Source organism: Ranitomeya variabilis, chromosome 4, assembly GCF_051348905.1.
Source record: "Ranitomeya variabilis isolate aRanVar5 chromosome 4, aRanVar5.hap1, whole genome shotgun sequence".
NCBI lineage: Eukaryota > Metazoa > Chordata > Amphibia > Anura > Dendrobatidae > Ranitomeya > Ranitomeya variabilis.
In genome coordinates this window covers 106,721,533-106,741,223 of record NC_135235.1, presented here as the reverse complement: position 1 = coordinate 106,741,223, position 19,691 = coordinate 106,721,533, and the positions used below count along the sequence as shown (strand labels likewise).

The following is a 19,691-nucleotide window of genomic DNA, read 5'->3' as shown; positions in this document are numbered from 1 at the left end:
TGAAAAAAAAATACATATTTTTTTTTATCCATAGCAGTTTACAAATAGCATAGTGGCTCAGCAGTTTGCTTTGTGGTACTCGTTTTGCTGTATGCTATTTTGGCCAAAAGCTTTCTCTCTAGAATCCTTGATACATATAGAAGCGTGCAATATAATGGTTCACTTAGAGGGGCCGATCACAGCCAACTAACAGCAAAGATCAATAGATATAATATCGATTAGCCCAGGACTATGAAAACTAGCAATAAAAAGAATGAATGTTACCACAACCCTTCATCATACAGTATCATGTTCTCGGCAGCACATTCCCTTTTTTACATAGTGTGATGTGCTGCCGACAATAATCATTTTTGGCACCATTGAGATTTGCTCTTTTGAGGGGTGGCATGTTTTCATTCACCGATAGGAACGAGAGTGATTTCTTCTTCGCTAATTCTCAGCTTGAATAACTGTGCCTTGAGTCACTGTGGCTTACCTACTAGGAGAACAAATGGTTTTGGTGTTGCAATTCAATATGCGCAAAACCATCTATCGGCATTAGATCAGCAACTGTACCCTAATATGTATGGGATCTTTAGGTTCACATCCAACTAAGGACAACATCTACATGTAGCTTCTATGTTCTCTCCATGCTTGCATGGATCAAGAAAAACATTGGTTTCCTAAAAATGGCCATAGTATGTGTATCTGAGATCGGGAAATTGAATTGTAAGTCTAATTGAGGACAAGGACTGATGTAAATGGTGACAATTTTTTGAACAATGTCACAGATTAACGTTTCTGTTATGTGGACAATGAGAAAAAGGAAACAGCCTATAGTGCTACAAAGCAGCTTGTATCCCAATGTAGTGTATTTGGCCACATTAAAGCAACACTTCCTGTTAAGATATATATACAGCTCTGGCAAAAATTAAGAGACAACTGCAAAATGTTCAGTTTGTCTGATTTTTCTCTTATAGGTATATTTTTGAGTAAAATGTAAATTGTTCTTTTAGTCTATAAACTACTGAGAACATGTATCCAAATCTCCAAGCTATACATTTTGTATTTATTTTCTGAAAATGAGAAATGGTCAAAATAAAAAAATTCATTGCTTGCAGACCTCAAATAATGCAAAACCCCCCAAAAAACTAGTTCATAATCATTTAGAAGCAACAACACTAATGTTGTAACCCAGGAAGGGTTCAGAAATCAATATTTTGTGGAGTAACCATGATTTTTAATCACAGCTTTCATGTGTCTTGGCATGCTTTCCATCTGTCTTTCACACTACTTTTGGGTGACCTTATGCCACGCCTGGTACAAAAATGTAAGCAGTTCTTCTTTGTTTGATGGCTTGTGACTATCCATCTTCCTCTTGATTATGCTCCAGAGGTTTTCAATGGGCTTCAGATCTGGAGATTGGGCTGCCCATGACAGGGATTTGATGTGGTGGTCCTTCATACACACCTTTATTGACCTAGCTGTGTGGCATGGGGCATTGTCTTGCTGGAAAAAAACAGTCCTCAGAGTTGGGGAACATTGCCTGAGCAGAAGGAATCAACTGTTTTTCCAGGATAATCTTGTATGTGGCTTGATTGATACGTCCTTCGCAAAGATTAACCTGCCCAATTCCATCCTTGCTGATGCATCCCCAGATCAACACATGGTCGTCTAATGGTTAGATGGAGACCTGGAGAGGCATACAAGCCACAGTGTCTTGCACCCACTGGGAAATTTGGTGGAGGATCAGTGATGATCTGGGGATGCCTCAGCAAGGCTGGAATTGAGCAGGTTAATCTTTGTGAAGGACGTATCAATCAAGCCACATACAAGGTTATCCTGTAAAAACAGTTGATTCCTTCTGCTCAGGCAATGTTCCCCAACTCTGAGGACTGTTTTTTCCAGCAGGACAATGCGCCATGCCACACAGCTAGGTCAATAAAGGTGTGGATGAAGGACCACAAAATCAAATCCCTGTCATGGCCAGCCCAATCTCCAGACCTGAACATCATTGAAAACCTCTGGAATGTAATCAAGAGGAAGATGGATAGTCACAAGTGATCAAACAAAGAAGAACTGCTTACATGTTTGTACCAGGAGTGGCATGACAGCTGTGATTAAAAATCATGGTTATTCCACAAAATATTGACTTCTGAACTCTTCATGAGTTAAAACATTAGTATTGTTGTTTCTAAATGATTATGAACTTGTTTTTTTTTTTTGCATTATTTGAGGTCTGCAAGCGATGCATTTTTTGTTATTTTGACCATTTCTCATTTTCAGAAAATAAATACAAAATGTATTGCTTGGAACTTCAGAGACATGTTGTCAGTGGTTTATAGAATAAAAGAACAATTTGCATTTTACTCAAAAATATACCTATAAAGAGAAATATCAGACAAACTGAACATTTTGCAGTGGTCTCTTAATTTTTGCCAGAGCTGTATATACACACTCTACTGGTCTCAAGTATGTCAATCATCAGAAAGCTATGTATCATATAGCTATGAAATGCAAAGCATGTTAGAAAAACTACTGTGCGGTGTGGTGTTAATCTGTGAAATATTGAAAGTAAAAACTAGCTTTAAGATATGATAAACATTTTCACAAGTAAATGTGTAGTTAAAGTTAATTAATAATTGACTCTTGAAATTAATTTGCAGATCTCAAAATTTTGAATAATATATATATACACTCACCGGCCACTTTATTAGGTACACCATGCTAGTAACGGGTTGGACCCCCTTTTGCCTTCAGAACTGCCTCAATTCTTCGTGGCATAGATTCAACAAGGTGCTGGAAGCATTCCTCAGAGATTTTGGTCCATATTGACATGATGGCATCACACAGTTGCCGCAGATTTGTCGGCTGCACATCCCAAAGATGCTCCATACAAGGCAGGATGGATCCATGCTTTCATGTTGTTTACGCCAAATTCTGACCCTACCATCCGAATGTTGCAGCAGAAATCGAGACTCATCAGACCAAGCAACGTTTTTCCAATCTTCTACTGTCCAATTTCGATGAGCTTGTACAAATTGTAGCCTCAGTTTCCTGTTCTTAGCTGAAAGGAGTGGTACCCGGTGTGGTCTTCTGCTGCTGTAGCCCATCTGCCTCAAAGTTCGACGCACTGTGCGTTCAGAGATGCTCTTAGGCCTACCTTGGTTGTAACGGGTGGCGATTTGAGTCACTGTTGCCTTTCTATCAGCTCGAACCAGTCTGCCCATTCTCCTCTGACCTCTGGCATCAACAAGGCATTTCCGCCCACAGAACTGCCGCTCACTGGATTTTTTTTCTTTTTCGGACCATTCTCTGTAAACCCTAGAGATGGTTGTGCGTGAAAATCCCAGTAGATCAGCAGTTTCTGAAATACTCAGACCAGCCCTTCTGGCACCAACAACCATGCCACGTTCAAAGGCACTCAAATCACCTTTCTTCCCCATACTGATGCTCGGTTTGAACTGCAGGAGATTGTCTTGACCATGTCTACATGCCTAAATGCACTGAGTTGCCGCCATGTGATTGGCTGATTAGAAATTAAGTGTTAACAAGAAGTTGGACAGGTGTACCTAATAAAGTGGCCAGTGAGTGTATATATATATATATATATTTTTTTTTTTCTTCAAAATAGTGCATAACAGCATCAAGCATATTGAACACCTCCATCTGTCATATAATCCATGCAGACAAAAACATTATGAAATGTCTTATTGCTCTGAAAAGCAATATAAATTAATGTGCCAGAGGGGAAAAAAAGAAAAATACTTTCTTATGAAATGCACAAAGTCAAAAGGAATCACTCCTGCTATAGCACCCAGAATAGACGGAAACCTGATGGATACGTCTGATGTTTAGGCATTAGAATGTTTTCACATGATACCATACTTTTACTTTTATTAGAATGTCACATTTGTAAATAAATGAATATACTATACAGCCAGCACATGTTATGGCAACTGGTAAATAGTGTCCAAACTTAAATTAGCTCGTATGATGCATGTAAGTTCCTTATTATTTTAATGTAAGTTATAGATATACTGTACATTTTATTCTATATGGGTTTTAGGGTATTTAGGTTGTAATTTATTATTTAATCATGCAAAACTACCATAAACTGACTGTAACAGGGAGATCCACTACTGGACAGCCCCTTATTACATGCTAACATTCCCTAGATATAAAAAAAACAAACAAAACAAAAAAAAGAACACATTCACATCGCTGGAACGGGACGAAAGTATTTTTTTTCTTTTTATTTTATCTGGACTACTTTAGCATTTAAGAAGAGGTTGTCCATCAGTGGGCAAACCCTTTAAAAGCAACCCTGTGAAATTGAAAATACGGTACCAAAATAATGTTGTGATTATTTTAGTTTTTGTTATTGTCTTGTAAATACAGTGTCTTGGAAAAGTATTCATACCTCCTGAGCTTTTCCACATTTTTTTATGTTACACCCACAAACTTAAATATATTTTGTTGGGATTTTATGTTATATACCAACACATATTAGCAAGTATTTGTGAAGTGTAAAAGAGGTGAGGTTAAAGGTGGATTTATTCAATCCCAGTATGTAACAATACGTTTCAGTCGCAACCAGAGACCTTCATCAATTAGGATACGTTCACATTTGCGTTGTGCGCCGCAGCGTCGGCGACGCAACGCACAACGCAAACAAAAACGCAGCAAAACGCATGCACAACGCTGCGTTTTGCGCCGCATGCGTCCTTTTTTTGATTGATTTTGGACGCAGCAAAAATGCAACTTGCTGCGTCCTCTGCGCCCGGACGCGTGCGCCGCAGTGACGCATGCGGCGCAAAACGCAAGTGCGACGCATGTCCATGCGCCCCCATGTTAAATATAGGGGCGCATGACGCATGCGGCGACGCTGCGGCGCCCGACGCTGTGGCGCAGACCGCAAATGTGAACGTAGACTTACATACAAAGGGATGAGTTATATTGAATAAGAAATGACTGTGGAGGCCTGCAGAGGAAAAGATGTATCGGAGATACAATAAAGTGGATAGTAGATACTGTATAAAGAAGTCATCTGAATGAGGTGGATGCAGCCTGTATCGTGGCTGCTACCGCGGAGTCCACAGCCGCATCCGCCTCAATCAGATGACTTCTATATATCTACTATCCACTTTATTGTATCTCCGATACATCCTTTCCTCTGCAGGCCTCCACAGCCATTTCTTATTCAATATAACTCATCCCTTTGTATGTAATTGATGAAGGTCTCTGGTTGCGACCGAAACGTCTTGTCACATACTGGGATTGAATAAATCCACCTTTAACCTCACCGCAAAGTTGAGTGCTGGGTTCTGTTTTGTTTGATTACGGTTTGGGAACCTACCCGAGCACCTTTCTGTTGTTGTGCACACGTCCTTCTGTTACTCACATATTTATCCCTGACCTGTCTGGTGTGTTCCTTGGTTTTCATGATGGTGTCCCTAATGTTCTCAAGCAAACTTCTGAGGCCTTCACAGAACAGCTGTAATAATGAGAATAAATTACACCCAGGTAAACTCAATTTACTAATCATAATTACGTAACTTCTGGAGGCAATTGATAAAAATTTGATTTAGGGGTATCAGACTACAAGGGGCTGAATATAAATGCACGTCACAATTTTCTGTTGTATATTTTTAAAATAATTCGAAAATTGTGTATCATTTCCTTTACCCTTCGCAAATACTTGCTATTTTGTTTTGATATATCACCTAAAATCCCAATAAAATACATTCAAGCTTATGGGTGTAACATGGAAAATTATGAACACTTTTTCAAGGCAATATATATTTACATATATATATATATATACACTCACCGGCCACTTTATTAGGTACACCATGCTAGTAACGGGTTGGACCCCCTTTTGCCTTCAGAACTGCCTCAATTCTTCGTGGCATAGATTCAACAAGGTGCTGGAAGCATTCCTCAGAGATTTTGGTCCATATTGACATGATGGCATCACACAGTTGCCGCAGATTTGTCGGCTGCACATCCCAAAGATGCTCCATACAAGGCAGGATGGATCCATGCTTTCATGTTGTTTACGCCAAATTCTGACCCTACCATCCGAATGTCGCAGCAGAAATCGAGACTCATCAGACCAAGCAACGTTTTTCCAATCTTCTACTGTCCAATTTCGATGAGCTTGTACAAATTGTAGCCTCAGTTTCCTGTTCTTAGCTGAAAGGAGTGGTACCCGGTGTGGTCTTCTGCTGCTGTAGCCCATCTGCCTCAAAGTTCGACGCACTGTGCGTTCAGAGATGCTCTTAGGCCTACCTTGGTTGTAACGGGTGGCGATTTGAGTCACTGTTGCCTTTCTATCAGCTCGAACCAGTCTGCCCATTCTCCTCTGACCTCTGGCATCAACAAGGCATTTCCGCCCACAGAACTGCCGCTCACTGGATTTTTTTTCTTTTTCGGACCATTCTCTGTAAACCCTAGAGATGGTTGTGCGTGAAAATCCCAGTAGATCAGCAGTTTCTGAAATACTCAGACCAGCCCTTCTGGCACCAACAACCATGCCACGTTCAAAGGCACTCAAATCACCTTTCTTCCCCATACTGATGCTCGGTTTGAACTGCAGGAGATTGTCTTGACCATGTCTACATGCCTAAATGCACTGAGTTGCCGCCATGGGATTGGCTGATTAGAAATTAAGTGTTAACAAGAAGTTGGACAGGTGTACCTAATAAAGTGGCCGGTGAGTGTATATATAGATATAAAAGACAACATAATAAACTGCAAATAATGGAAATAATACAGGACACTAGACTTTGCATATACACTCACTGGCCACTTTATTAGGTACACCTGTCCAACTTCTTGTTAACACTTAATTTCTAATCAGCCAATCACATGGCGGCAACTCAGTGCATTTAGGCATGTAGACATGGTCAAGACAATCTCCTGCAGTTCAAACCGAGCATCAGTATGGGGAAGAAAGGTGATTTGAGTGCCTTTGAACGTGGCATGGTTGTTGGTGCCAGAAGGGCTGGTCTGAGTATTTCAGAAACTGCTGATCTACTGGGATTTTCACGCACAACCATCTCTAGGGTTTACAGAGAATGGTCCGAAAAAGAAAAAAAATCCAGTGAGCGGCAGTTCTGTGGGCGGAAATGCCTTGTTGATGCCAGAGGTCAGAGGAGAATGGGCAGACTGGTTCGAGCTGATAGAAAGGCAACAGTGACTCAAATCGCCACCCGTTACAACCAAGGTAGGCCTAAGAGCATCTCTGAACGCACAGTGCGTCGAACTTTGAGGCAGATGGGCTACAGCAGCAGAAGACCACACCGGGTACCACTCCTTTCAGCTAAGAACAGGAAACTGAGGCTACAATTTGTACAAGCTCATCGAAATTGGACAGTAGAAGATTGGAAAAACGTTGCTTGGTCTGATGAGTCTCGATTTCTGCTGCGACATTCGGATGGTAGGGTCAGAATTTGGCGTAAACAACATGAAAGCATGGATCCATCCTGCCTTGTATGGAGCATCTTTGGGATGTGCAGCCGACAAATCTGCGGCAACTGTGTGATGCCATCATGTCAATATGGACCAAAATCTCTGAGGAATGCTTCCAGCACCTTGTTGAATCTATGCCACGAAGAATTGAGGCAGTTCTGAAGGCAAAAGGGGGTCCAACCCGTTACTAGCATGGTGTACCTAATAAAGTGGCCGGTGAGTGTATATATGTATGCCAGTACTTTAGCTTTGTGTTTTTAGTAATCAAAAAGGTGGATGGAGTAAAAATAAGAAGAGCTCAATCTTGTCTCCAGATGAGTTGAATAAGTCCATACATAGGTCCTATTACCCGGTGGTAGCAGAATATTTAGGGACGCCTTACATGACTTTAGAGACTTAATACGCTAAGTGTTTACTCACTTGCATCCACGTTCTCTTCTTCTATCTGGTTAATTCCAAAGAGGTGTAGCCCACTGGCAGGAATGTTGTTCTTTAGTGATTCTGTCAATGTTTTGTCAAGTAAATCTCTGTCATGTGGCATAATTTTAAATGCCTGTAAAAACATATGCTGTATATAGTATTCAAGAAAAAGACCCAATCTGGATAAAAAGATAATGGAAAGCATCTGCTTAACTAAACAAAAAAGTGTAATTTTCCAATGGCACAAGGAGAGGAGCCACAAAGAATCTGAGTTCTCAATAACTTCTCCTTTCCATTACCTGATTCATGCCCACTCATAAAATTATAAAAACGTGATAATAATAACATACATTTATTGTAATGTATCTGACTGCAAGTCTGTAAAAAAGACTTTTCATGACCTTAAAGGTGTTGTCTCACATTCTTAAATGGAAAAAACGGTGACTCAATGGTTAGCACTGTTGCTTTGCAGGGCTGGTGTTGCACCGCCGCCGATCAGACACTGATGACCTATACTAAGGATAGGCCATCAATGGTAAAGTCCCAGAAAACGCTTTTAAAAATCCTCTCTGTTTCCAGAAGAGAGAGATTTATAATTCTCTGGTTTACGGCTCTTTGCCACTACTGCAGTCTGTAAATGGTGGCTGATCTTCTCAGCAGGGAGTTCAGGGCTTTCAAGCTCTTTGCTATACAGCTAGAAAGTAGGGATAAGCGACTAGTGTAACTTCTGGTTCTTCTACCAGAACTGTACACAAACTTGAACCAAAACCCGAGCCCCATTGAAAACAATGGGGACCCATATTTTTGTCTCTCGCTCTGCAATAGACCTGCCCCGGAACTCCAAATATTGCACACGGACTTCGGGGAGAAGTCAATGTTCGGCGTTTAGCACCAGACACTAACCTTCCAGTACGAACGCAACAAACTTTTAAGTTCTGGTTCTCTCATCTCTACTAGCAAGCACTTCTCTGAATTCGGCCAGCATCAGTGTCCCTGTGCTCTTCTGATATTGCAGAGACAAAGCTGCCTCTACCTGCAGAATCTGGGAGTGCACAGTTCAGACCAGCCGTCCAACGATGCTAAAGGCCCGAATGAGCAATCATCAGGAGTGCACTGTCACTAGGAAGTAGCACGCCAGGAGGCAGGGAGCAGTGCGCTCCTGAAGACAGAACAGGGGACAACCATTTTCATTTCATCCTAGCTTTAAGAACATATTCCAATGGAAAACTTTCCCATACAAGTGCTAACCGAGTGTAGATAAGACAGAACTCAGACTAAACACAATAGCCAAATGCAAATTTGCCATCTGTTACTAAACACAAAATTGCAAAGTGCACTACCTTGGTACTTTGGTACCATTTTCAAACCAGCCTCTCCCATTAAATGCAATAGGTTTGTGAATAAGGGACTTCAAGCGGTAACAAAAAAGGATTTATTTGGATAGAAAATGTTCTGCTTCTCACAGATGACTTTTCCATTGTTCCTCTGAGATACGTACAGGACATGCATTCTCAGTAATACTTCCATAATGGTGGATACACTGCAACATTAAAAAAAGTTGCAGTTTTGCCTCGATTCCAAAATAATATAAAAAAAGCTAAATTACAAAGACACAAAAAAAAGCTTAAGTGTGTACACCCTTTCAGTAGTGTGAAAGCAGATTTAGCCAGATACATTTGATATGAATATGCATTTTCTGAATTATTTTCTCACCTGACACATAAATTCAACGGGATTAGATGCGTTGTCGAGTAAATTACTAATTTCTTCCATGTCAGTGAAGTAGGAGATTTTGGCTTCACACATAACCAGAGTTCCAGAATAGACTTTCAAAAATACCAATCCAGATGGCAGATCTATGAAGAACAATAGTACATTAAGGATCAAGGATGCATTAGAACAGGGGTCTCCAACCTGTAGCTTTCGAAGCCACATATGGCTTGTGGACCCATGATATGTGGCGCACGGCTGTCTGCCAGCTTGGTGCATTAGCTCCAGGTCTAACAAATAGGTATGAAGAGCACATCTCAAAATGGTGAATTTTGTGAGTAGCCCTGCACAGAAGAGCAGTTCTGGATGGGGTATAGTGGGAACCCATGGAGCTTGGTATACTGCTTCGGGGTGATTTCTATGGAAAAGCTTTCATTATCGTTATACATGTAATGGGGGCTTTGGTTGCCACTACTGTGAGGGGTTTGGGAGCTGAATGTGGCCCGCGAGCCTCTCTCAGAGCCGAAAGATTGGGGACCAATGGATTAGAAATTTTACTAGGATGCGGTTTCGTACACGCTCATCGGTAACCGTCAGTAATATCGCAATACAAACATATATGTCAATAGTAGTATATCAGCAATAATGATGTCGGGCATTCTTTTCAGGAGGAAATTAAACTACTCATGTAATACAGGCATACTACATGCTTCAATGGGCGGTTTCTATATGCACGACGCTGCTTTAAGTTACGCTCATGTTTTACATACTTATGGGAATATTTTAAGATCTTGGGGCAGGAAATGAAATGAAACCTGTTTATTTCATGTTACATTGTTTGAAGAATCAACTAGAGGTCAAAATTAGGCAATTTTTGATCTTATTCCCTCTGCTCCACTCAGTATTGCATTTTTTGTTAAATCCATTTGAGATTCCAGAGATATGGGCCTATTTACAGTACAGACCAAAAGTTTGGACACACTTTCTCATTTAAAGATTTTCTGTATTTTCATGACTATGAAAATTGTACATTCACACTGAAGGCATCAAAACTATGAATTAACACATGTGGAATTATATACTTAACAAAAAAGTGTGAAACAACTGAAATTATGTCTTATATTCTAGGTTCTTCAAAGTAGCCACCTTTTGCTTTGATGACTGCTTTGCACACAAATGGCATTCTCTTGATGAGCTTCAAGAGGTAGTCACCAGGAATGGTTTTCACTTCACAGGTGTCCTGTCAGGTTTAATAAGTGGGATTTCTTGCCTTATAAATGGTGTTGGGACCATCAGTTGTGTTGTGCAGAAGTCTGGTGGATACACAGCTGATAGTCCTGTTGAATAGACTGTTAGAATTTGTATTAAGGCAAGAAAAAAGCAGCTAAGTAAAGAAAACCAAGTGGCCATCATTACTTTAAGAAATGAAGGTCAGTCAGTCCGAAAAATTTGGAAAACTTTGAAAGTGTCCCCAAGTGCAGTGGCAAAAACCATCAAGCGCTACAAAGAAACTTGCTCACATGAGGACTGCCCCAGGAAAGGAAGACCAAGAGTCACCTCTGCTTCTGAGGATAAGTTTATCCGAGCCACCAGCCTCAGAAATCGCAGGTTAACAGCAGCTCAGATTAGAGACCAGGTCAATGCCACACAGAGTTCTAGCAGCAGACACATCTCTACAACAACTGTTAAGAGGAGACTTTGTGCAGCAGGCCTTCATGGTAAAATAGCTGCTAGGAAACCACTGCTAAGGACAAGCAACAAGCAGAAGAAACTTGTTTGGGCTAAAGAACACAAGGAATGGACATTAGACCAGTGGAAATCTGTGCTTTGGTCTGATGAGTCCAAATTTGAGATCTTTGGTTCCAACCACCGTGTCTTTGTGCGACGCAGAAAAGGTGAATGGATGGACTCTACATGCCTGGTTCCCACCGTGAAGCATGGAGGAGGAGGTGTGAAGGTGTGGGGGTGCTTTGCTGGTGACACTGTTGGGAATTTATTCAAATTTGACGGCATACTGAACCAGCATGGCTACCACAGCATCTTGCAGCGGCATGCTTTTCTGCTATTCCATCCGGTTTGCATTTAGTTGGACCATCATTTATTTTTCAAAAGGACAATGACCCCAAACACACCTCCAAGCTGTGTAAGGGCTATTTGACCAAGAAGGAGAGTGATGGGGTGCTACGCCAGATGACCTGGCCTCCACAGTCACCAGATCTGAACCCAATCGAGATGGTTTGGGGTGAGCTGGACCGCAGAGTGAAGGCAAAAGGGCCAACAAGTGCTAAGCATCATGGGAACTCCTTCAAGACTGTTGGAAGACCATTCCCGATGACTACCTCTTGAAGCTCATCAAAAGAATGCCAAGAGTGTGCAAAGCAGTCATCAAAGCGAAAGGTGGTGTCAGGACTCTGAACATTTTTTACCTTTTGTGCATTACTGCCCTTTTCCAACATGGCGTCTTTGGTCTCATGTGCACTTGTCTTCCTGCTATAAAACTCCACCCCAGCCTTCAGTCTGTGCTAGATTATTCTGCTTTGCATCCAGCTCCTGATTACTCCCTGGCCTTGCACCTGCTCCTGTGAACCTGTGTTGGAGATCCTGCCACTCTGCTCTGAGTTCCTGCTGCATACACCAGTGTTCTGTATTCCTCCTTCATCTGCTGCTCGTGTTACTTCCATCTGCATTTGCTGGACATGTAAGCTGTTTGCTGCTCTGCAAAACCTGAGACTATTAACCAGGCCTCCCTGTTTGAGCTAAGATATGATTTGAACTGCCTTATAGCATATCTATCTCTGTCTGGACTAAGTCAAGGATCTATTCGTGTCAAGTTTCCTCAAGAATAACTGTGCTTCATAGACTTTCTGTTTGTTTGCATCTACCTCTGAAGTTTCCTATTGACTGCTAAGCTGCGTTTATTATTTGCACCAAGTGTTGTGGACTTGAGTTTCTCTCTGCACCTGTTTGAATCACCGTGTGATAATATAAACTTTACCACTTATAAAACTGTGTCCTGTTGTCTTGTTCCACGCAAAGAGTCTCCTGAATTACCCCTTGAAATTTTGTTGGAGCCTAATCATCAGGAGCAACTTTCTTTCTTGCTAATTTCTTCTCCTCATTTTCCTGTGATTTTAGGCATTCCTTGGTTGCATTCTCAGAACCCAATTATCAACTGGGAGACAAAGGAGATTATCTTTCCAACAAGGAGCAACTCAGCGTTAACAGAAGCTGTCCCTGAGTCCACGGCTACGGAACCACACGTACAGGTATTTTCTTTACCTCCAGCATATAAAGAGTTCTCTGACCTCTGTGACAAGAAGAATGCAGATCAGCTTCCTCCACACAGGCATTATGACTGTTCCATTGAGTTGCTTCCTGGGGCAGATATTCCTTTTGGTCACGTATACCCTTTGGCGGCACCTGAGCTTTAAGCCTTAAAGGAGTATATTGATGAAAATCTGGCCAAAGGCTTTATACGTCCTTCTTCCTCACCAGCAGGGGCACCTATCTTTTTTTTAAAGAAGAAGGATAGGACCCTGAGACCCTGTGTTGACTATCGAGAACTCAATAAGGTAACCGTACAAAACCGTTACCCTTTGCCTCTGATTCCCGAATTACTGGAAAGAGTCCGCCATGCTAAGGTGTTCTCTAAACTGGATCTTCGTGGGGCTTATAATTTGGTGCGTATTCGTCCAGGGGATGAGTGGAAGACAGCATTCAGATGCCGGTATGGACACTTTAAATCTCTTTTGATGCCCTTCGGGCTTTGTAACGCCCCTGCAACATTTCAACACCTTGCTACTGACATTTTCAGAGATTTGTTGGACCAGTTTGTGGTGATCTATTTGGACGATATACTAATCTTTTCTGACTCTCTACAGGAACATGAAGAACATGTCAAAACTGTTTTAAGACGTCTGAAAGAGAACCATCTGTCTATTAAGCCGGAGAAATGCGAGTTCCATCGTTCTGAGATACAGTTCTTAGGTTATATCATCTCTCCCCAGGGGCTGAACATGGAATCTGGTAAGATTCAGGCTATCCTTGACTGGCCGGTACCCAAGAACGTTAAGGAGGTCCAACATTTTATTGGTTTTGCAAATTTCTACAGACGCTTCATACGAAATTTTTCTGATATTGTCCATCCCATTACTTCCTTGACAAAGAAGGAAAAGCCCTTTAAGTGGTCATCACAGGCTCAAGAAGCTTTTGATCGGCTGAAGATCTGTTTCACATCAGCACCGCTGTTGATACACCCAGATCCAACACATCCTTTCATTGTGGAGGTGGACGCTTCTGATAATGCTTTGGGGGCTATTCTCTCCCAAAGAACTGGAGAGAAGGGTCTGCTACATCCTTGTGCTTTCTTTTCCCGTAGACTAACCTCAGCAGAGAAGAATTACGATGTGGGAGACAAGGAATTGCTGGCTATCATTGCGGCTTTCAAAGAATGGAGGCATCATCTGCAAGGAGCTGCACAACAGATCATAGTGCTAACTGACCATCGCAATCTAGAGTTCCTTAGATCCGCTAGATGTCTTTCTCCTCGTCAGGCTCGTTGGAACTTATTCTTAAATCAATTTAACTTTGTTATCTCGTACCGTCCAGGTTCTCGTAATGGGAAGGCTGATGCTTTATCCCGAATCCATGCTGCGGATTCTGTACCTGGAGCCCGCCCCGTCCAAGACCATTCTATCTGATGCCAATTTCATCGGAGTTATCCACGATCAGGACTTGTGGAAGGAGTGCAGGGAGGCCTATGAAGGTGATGTATTTCTGGCCAACCCACCTGTGGATATTAATCTTGTCTTTAAGGGTGGCATGTGGTTCAGAGATCAACGTATCTACGTCCCGGAGGTCGTCCGTCTGCAGATCCTCAAGTTGGTACATGACTCCAAGTTGGCTGGTCACAGGGGGGTACAGAAGACACAAGAGTTCCTGAGCCGATTCTTCTGGTGGCCAACTTGCCTGAAGGATACCAAGGACTATGTTCTCTCTTGCGAGGTATGTGCCCGTTACAAGACTCCTCATGTGGCACCTACGGGTCTTCTACAACCATTACCTGTTCCATCCCGCCCTTGGGGGTCTATATCAATGGACTTTATTGTGGAGCTGCCTACATCGGGGGGCATGAATACAATCATGGTGGTAGTTGATCGCCTGACTAAAGCTGCTCATTTTGTTCTGTGCACCGGCCTCCCCTCAGCTAAAGATACAGTGAACTTGGTTATACAGAATGTCTTTCGGTTGCATGGGGTGCCGGATGAGATCATCTCTGACCGTGGAGTACAGTTCACTTCAAGATTCTGGAAGGGGTTTTGCTCTGCACTCAATATTAATGTCTGTCTCTCTTTTGCTTACCATCCCCAGACAAATGGTCAGACTGAGCGTACCAACCAGACGCTGGAACAATATCTAAGATGTTATGTCAGCCATCTCCAGGATGATTGGTTGGAGTTGTTGCCGTTAGCCGAATTTTCATATAATAATTCTCAGAGCGCCTCCACTAAATTTACACCTTTCTTTGCCAATCTGGGTTATCATCCGTGTATTTTACCTAAGTCTCCAATTAATTCTCCGGTTCCAGCAGTGGAGGAAAGGCTGACTGCGATGAGACAAAATCTGGAGGTTCTGAAGGAATCCCTGACCACGGCTCAAGAACGTTATAAGAGATCGGCTGATAGATTCCGCAAACCTGCACCCATGTTCAAGGTAGGAGATTCCGTGTGGTTAGCAACTAAGAATCTGAAGTTAAACGTTCCTTCACAAAAACTTGGACAGAAATTCATTGGCCCTTTCAAGATCAACGGTATTGTGAGCTCTGTGGCCTGCCGGCTGAAGCTACCTAGGACAATGAAGGTACACCCAGTTTTTCATGTATCTTTACCAAAGCCTGTATCTCCTAATACCTTCCAGGGACGTGTTGTGCCACCTCCGCAGCCTGTGTTGATTGATGGGCAAGAACAATTTGTGGTGGAGGAAATTATTGATTCCAGGATTCGTAGGAATCGGCTCCAATATCTGATAAGATGGCAGGGATATCCCCCTGAGGAAGACTCTTGGGAACCTGTGGAAAACATCAATGCCCAACAGAAGATTTCTCGTTTTCATCAGAGACTCCCTGAGAAACCAGATCCAGGATCGTCCTGAGGCCGCTTTTAAGGAGGGAGTAATGTCAGGACTCTGAACATTTTTTACCTTTTGTGCATTACTGCCCTTTTCCAACATGGCGTCTTTGGTCTCATGTGCACTTGTCTTCCTGCTATAAAACTCCACCCCAGCCTTCAGTCTGTGCTAGATTATTCTGCTTTGCATCCAGCTCCTGATTACTCCCTGGCCTTGCACCTGCATCTGCTCCTGTGAACCTGTGTTGGAGATCCTGCCACTCTGCTCTGAGTTCCTGCTGCATACACCAGTGTTCTGTATTCCTCCTTCATCTGCTGCTCGTGTTACTTCCATCTGCATTTGCTGGACATGTAAGCTGTTTGCTGCTCTGCAAAACCTGAGACTATTAACCAGGCCTCCCTGTTTGAGCTAAGATATGATTTGAACTGCCTTATAGCATATCTATCTGTGTCTGGACTAAGTCAAGGATCTATTCGTGTCAAGTTTCCTCAAGAATAACTGTGCTTCATAGACTTTCTGTTTGTTTGCATCTACCTCTGAAGTTTCCTAATGACTGCTAAACTGCGTTTATTATTTGCACCAAGTATTGTGGACTTGAGTTTCTCTCTGCACCTGTTTGAATCACCGTGTGATAATATAAACTTTAAAACTTATAAAACTGTGTCCTGTTGTCTTGTTCCACGCAAAGAGTCTCCTGAATTATCCCTTATAATTATTACAGGTTGCTACTTTGAAGAACCTAGAATATAAGACATAATTTCAGTAGTTTCACACTTTTTTGTTAAGTATATAATTCCACATGTGTTAATTCATAGTTTTGATGCATTCAGTGTGAATGTACAATTTTCATAGTCTTGAAAATACAGAAAAATCTTTAAATGAGAAGGTGTGTCCAAACTTTTGGTCTGTACTGTATATAGTGCACCCAATATGATCATTTTTATGGTTTTTACCAAGTGGGCGTGATAATGTGGTACACACTAAAGTCACCCCCCCAGAAAGTCCTGTGAGCACCACCCTCTTAGTAAAGATTAGCAGAGTGGGCACACTAAATAAAAAGGGCCGTATCCAGCGAACCATTTGGCAGATTTAGAAAGTAAAGAAATAGAAGTGGGGCAGCGGGACTAAAATATGAGCAAAAGCGGAGCACATTTGACCTAGCGAGAGGTCCCCTTTAAGGCTTTAAGAAGTGTGTATGCAGATGTCCACATGTTACCCAAAGAAGCAAGTACTGGAAACCAAGTGGAGATCATCTTACAAATTATACCACATTTTTATTTCCAAGAAAAAGATGAAAGCAATGGCTAACTTGTTCCTCCACTTTTTTCATTGTGATGTATTGGGACCTAATACCCAGAGAGAAGAGACATTGTAGTTTTTGTTATTAGATTCTCTATCTCTCTATTCATTCAGTTTTGAACAGTAGGAGACTGGAAATAACTGTATGTAAGTTTTCCGTGAAATTCTGACCCCTCGATGAGCATGTTTAATCTCTTCCTGTTTCCAGTTCTCTAGTATTTCTCAAAGGTTAATTTGTTTTCCCGTCAATGAATAACATAAAGCAGTTGTACATTCACAAACTTTGCCCATTAAAAGTAGATAAATGCTGCCAGTCAGTGTGAAATCCAATGTATGTGAGACATCCAAACTAAATTTCCAAATACCCGATGCCATATTCTGCAGAGAGATTTAGGAGTTGAGTATTTATGTGCTGAGAAAGTAAGAGGACAAAGATCTGGCAATATAGGAATTTGGGCAACGCCAATATTAGGGTAGATTTACTAAAGTGATTGCAATCTAAGTTTGGCAGAAACTGTCACCCTTTTGCACCTCACTCAACAAAAGGAATGTAGCTTTATTGGGGGGAGAATGTAGCTTAAGTGGAAAGGAGTATAACTCAAAAAATTTGTCTAAGAATGAGTAAACCAATAGGTGGTGTAATATTAGGGTAGGTGCACATGATGACCTTTTCTGTCAGATTCCACATGAAATCCACCTGAAAAAATGCATAAAACTGCTAAAAAGAATGCTCATATACTCTGCAATGTCAGATTCACTTGCTGAGCATATGTTCAGTCATTTCAAGCTTCTTTTAGCCTCTTCAGGCTTCGAAAGCTCTGATGTGGCTAAAAGTAACCTGACCATTCTTCAAGCCCTCACTAGTCTATATATACAGTTAAAAAAAAGGACACCAGTGGCAAAGTCGATGCAAAAAGGACACCATGAAAAATGCCTCTCGGAAAACATCTCTGGCGTTTTACAGAAGATTCTCCACCAACACAGTGGGACTGACAGCTGCAGGCAGCCTGTACTAAACAATGTGAGATTTCGGCAGCAGCAGCAAGGAGGTCACTGAGAAGCTTAAGAGGTTATCAATCAGGCTAGGTGGGTGGCATTCAGCAGCAGCATGGGGGTACTAAGAAGCTTGTCAGTCAGTCTAGGTAGGCCAAGATTTACAGCAGCAGGCAGGAAGGGCACTGAGGAGCTTGTCAGTCAGCCTAGTTAGGCCGAGATTTACAGCAGCAGGCAGGATGGGCACTGAGGAGCTTGTCAGTCAGCCTAGTTAGGCCAAGATTTACAGCAGCAGGCAGGAAGGGCACTGAGGAGCTTGTCAGTCAGCCTAGTTAGGCCAAGATTTACAGCAGCAGGCAGGAAGGGCACTGAGGAGCTTGTCAGTCAGCCTAGTTAGGCCAAGATTTACAGCAGCAGGCAGGAAGGGCACTGAGGAGCTTGTCAGTCAGCCTAGTTAGGCCGAGATTTACAGCAGCAGGCAGGATGGGCACTGAGGAGCTTGTCAGTCAGCCTAGTTAGGCCAAGATTTACAGCAGCAGGCAGGAAGGGCACTGAGGAGCTTGTCAGTCTGCCTAGTTAGGCCAAGATTTACAGCAGCAGGCAGGAAGGGCACTGAGGAGCTTCTCAGTCTGCCTAGTTAGGCCAAGATTTACAGCAGCAGGCAGGAAGGGCACTGAGGAGCTTGTCAGTCAGCTTAGTTAGGCCGAGATTTACAGCAGCAGGCAGGAAGGGCACTGAGGAGCTTGTCAGTCAGCCTAGTTAGGCCGAGATTTACAGCAGCAGGCAGGAAGGGCACTGAGGAGCTTGTCAGTCAGCTTAGTTAGGCCGAGATTTACAGCAGCAGGCAGGATGGGCACTGAGGAGCTTGTCAGTCAGCCTAGTTAGGCCAAGATTTACAGCAGCAGGCAGGAAGGGCACTGAGGAGCTTGTCAGTCTGCCTAGTTAGGCTGAGATTTACAGCAGCAGGCAGGAAGGGCACTGAGGAGCTTGTCAGTCAGCCTAGTTAGGCCGAGATTTACAGCAGCAGGCAGGAAGGGCACTGAGGAGCTTGTCAGTCAGCTTAGTTAGGCCGAGATTTACAGCAGCAGGCAGGAAGGGCACTGAGGAGCTTGTCAGTCAGCTTAGTTAGGCCGAGATTTACAGCAGCAGGCAGGATGGGCACTGAGGAGCTTGTCAGTCAGCCTAGTTAGGCCAAGATTTACAGCAGCAGGCAGGAAGGGCACTGAGGAGCTTGTCAGTCTGCCTAGTTAGGCTGAGATTTACAGCAGCAGGCAGGAAGGGCACTGAGGAGCTTGTCAGTCAGCTTAGTTAGGCCGAGATTTACAGCAGCAGGCAGGATGGGCACTGAGGAGCTTGTCAGTCAGCCTAGTTAGGCCAAGATTTACAGCAGCAGGCAGGAAGGGCACTGAGGAGCTTGTCAGTCTGCCTAGTTAGGCTGAGATTTACAGCAGCAGGCAGGAAGGGCACTGAGGAGCTTGTCAGTCAGCCTAGTTAGGCCGAGATTTACAGCAGCAGGCAGGAAGGGCACTGAGGAGCTTGTCAGTCAGCCTAGTTAGGCCGAGATTTACAGCAGCAGGCAGGAAGGGCACTGAGGAGCTTGTCAGTCAGCTTAGTTAGGCCGAGATTTACAGCAGCAGGCAGGATGGGCACTGAGGAGCTTGTCAGTCAGCCTAGTTAGGCCAAGATTT

At 42.8% G+C, this 19,691-nt stretch overlaps 1 protein-coding gene across 1 annotated transcript in view; it reads right to left on the bottom strand.

The window, feature by feature from the left end:
* PIK3AP1 (phosphoinositide-3-kinase adaptor protein 1) overlaps nucleotides 1-19,691 on the bottom strand; it is a 262,196-nt gene that overhangs the window by 147,437 nt on the left and 95,068 nt on the right. Inside the window, exons 5-6 of the mRNA XM_077259069.1 lie at nucleotides 9,589-9,731; nucleotides 7,876-8,008 (exon numbers count right to left, since the gene is read on the bottom strand). Of these exons, the coding sequence (XP_077115184.1) occupies nucleotides 7,876-8,008; nucleotides 9,589-9,731 (276 nt within the window). The remainder of the gene's footprint in view (nucleotides 1-7,875; nucleotides 8,009-9,588; nucleotides 9,732-19,691) is intronic.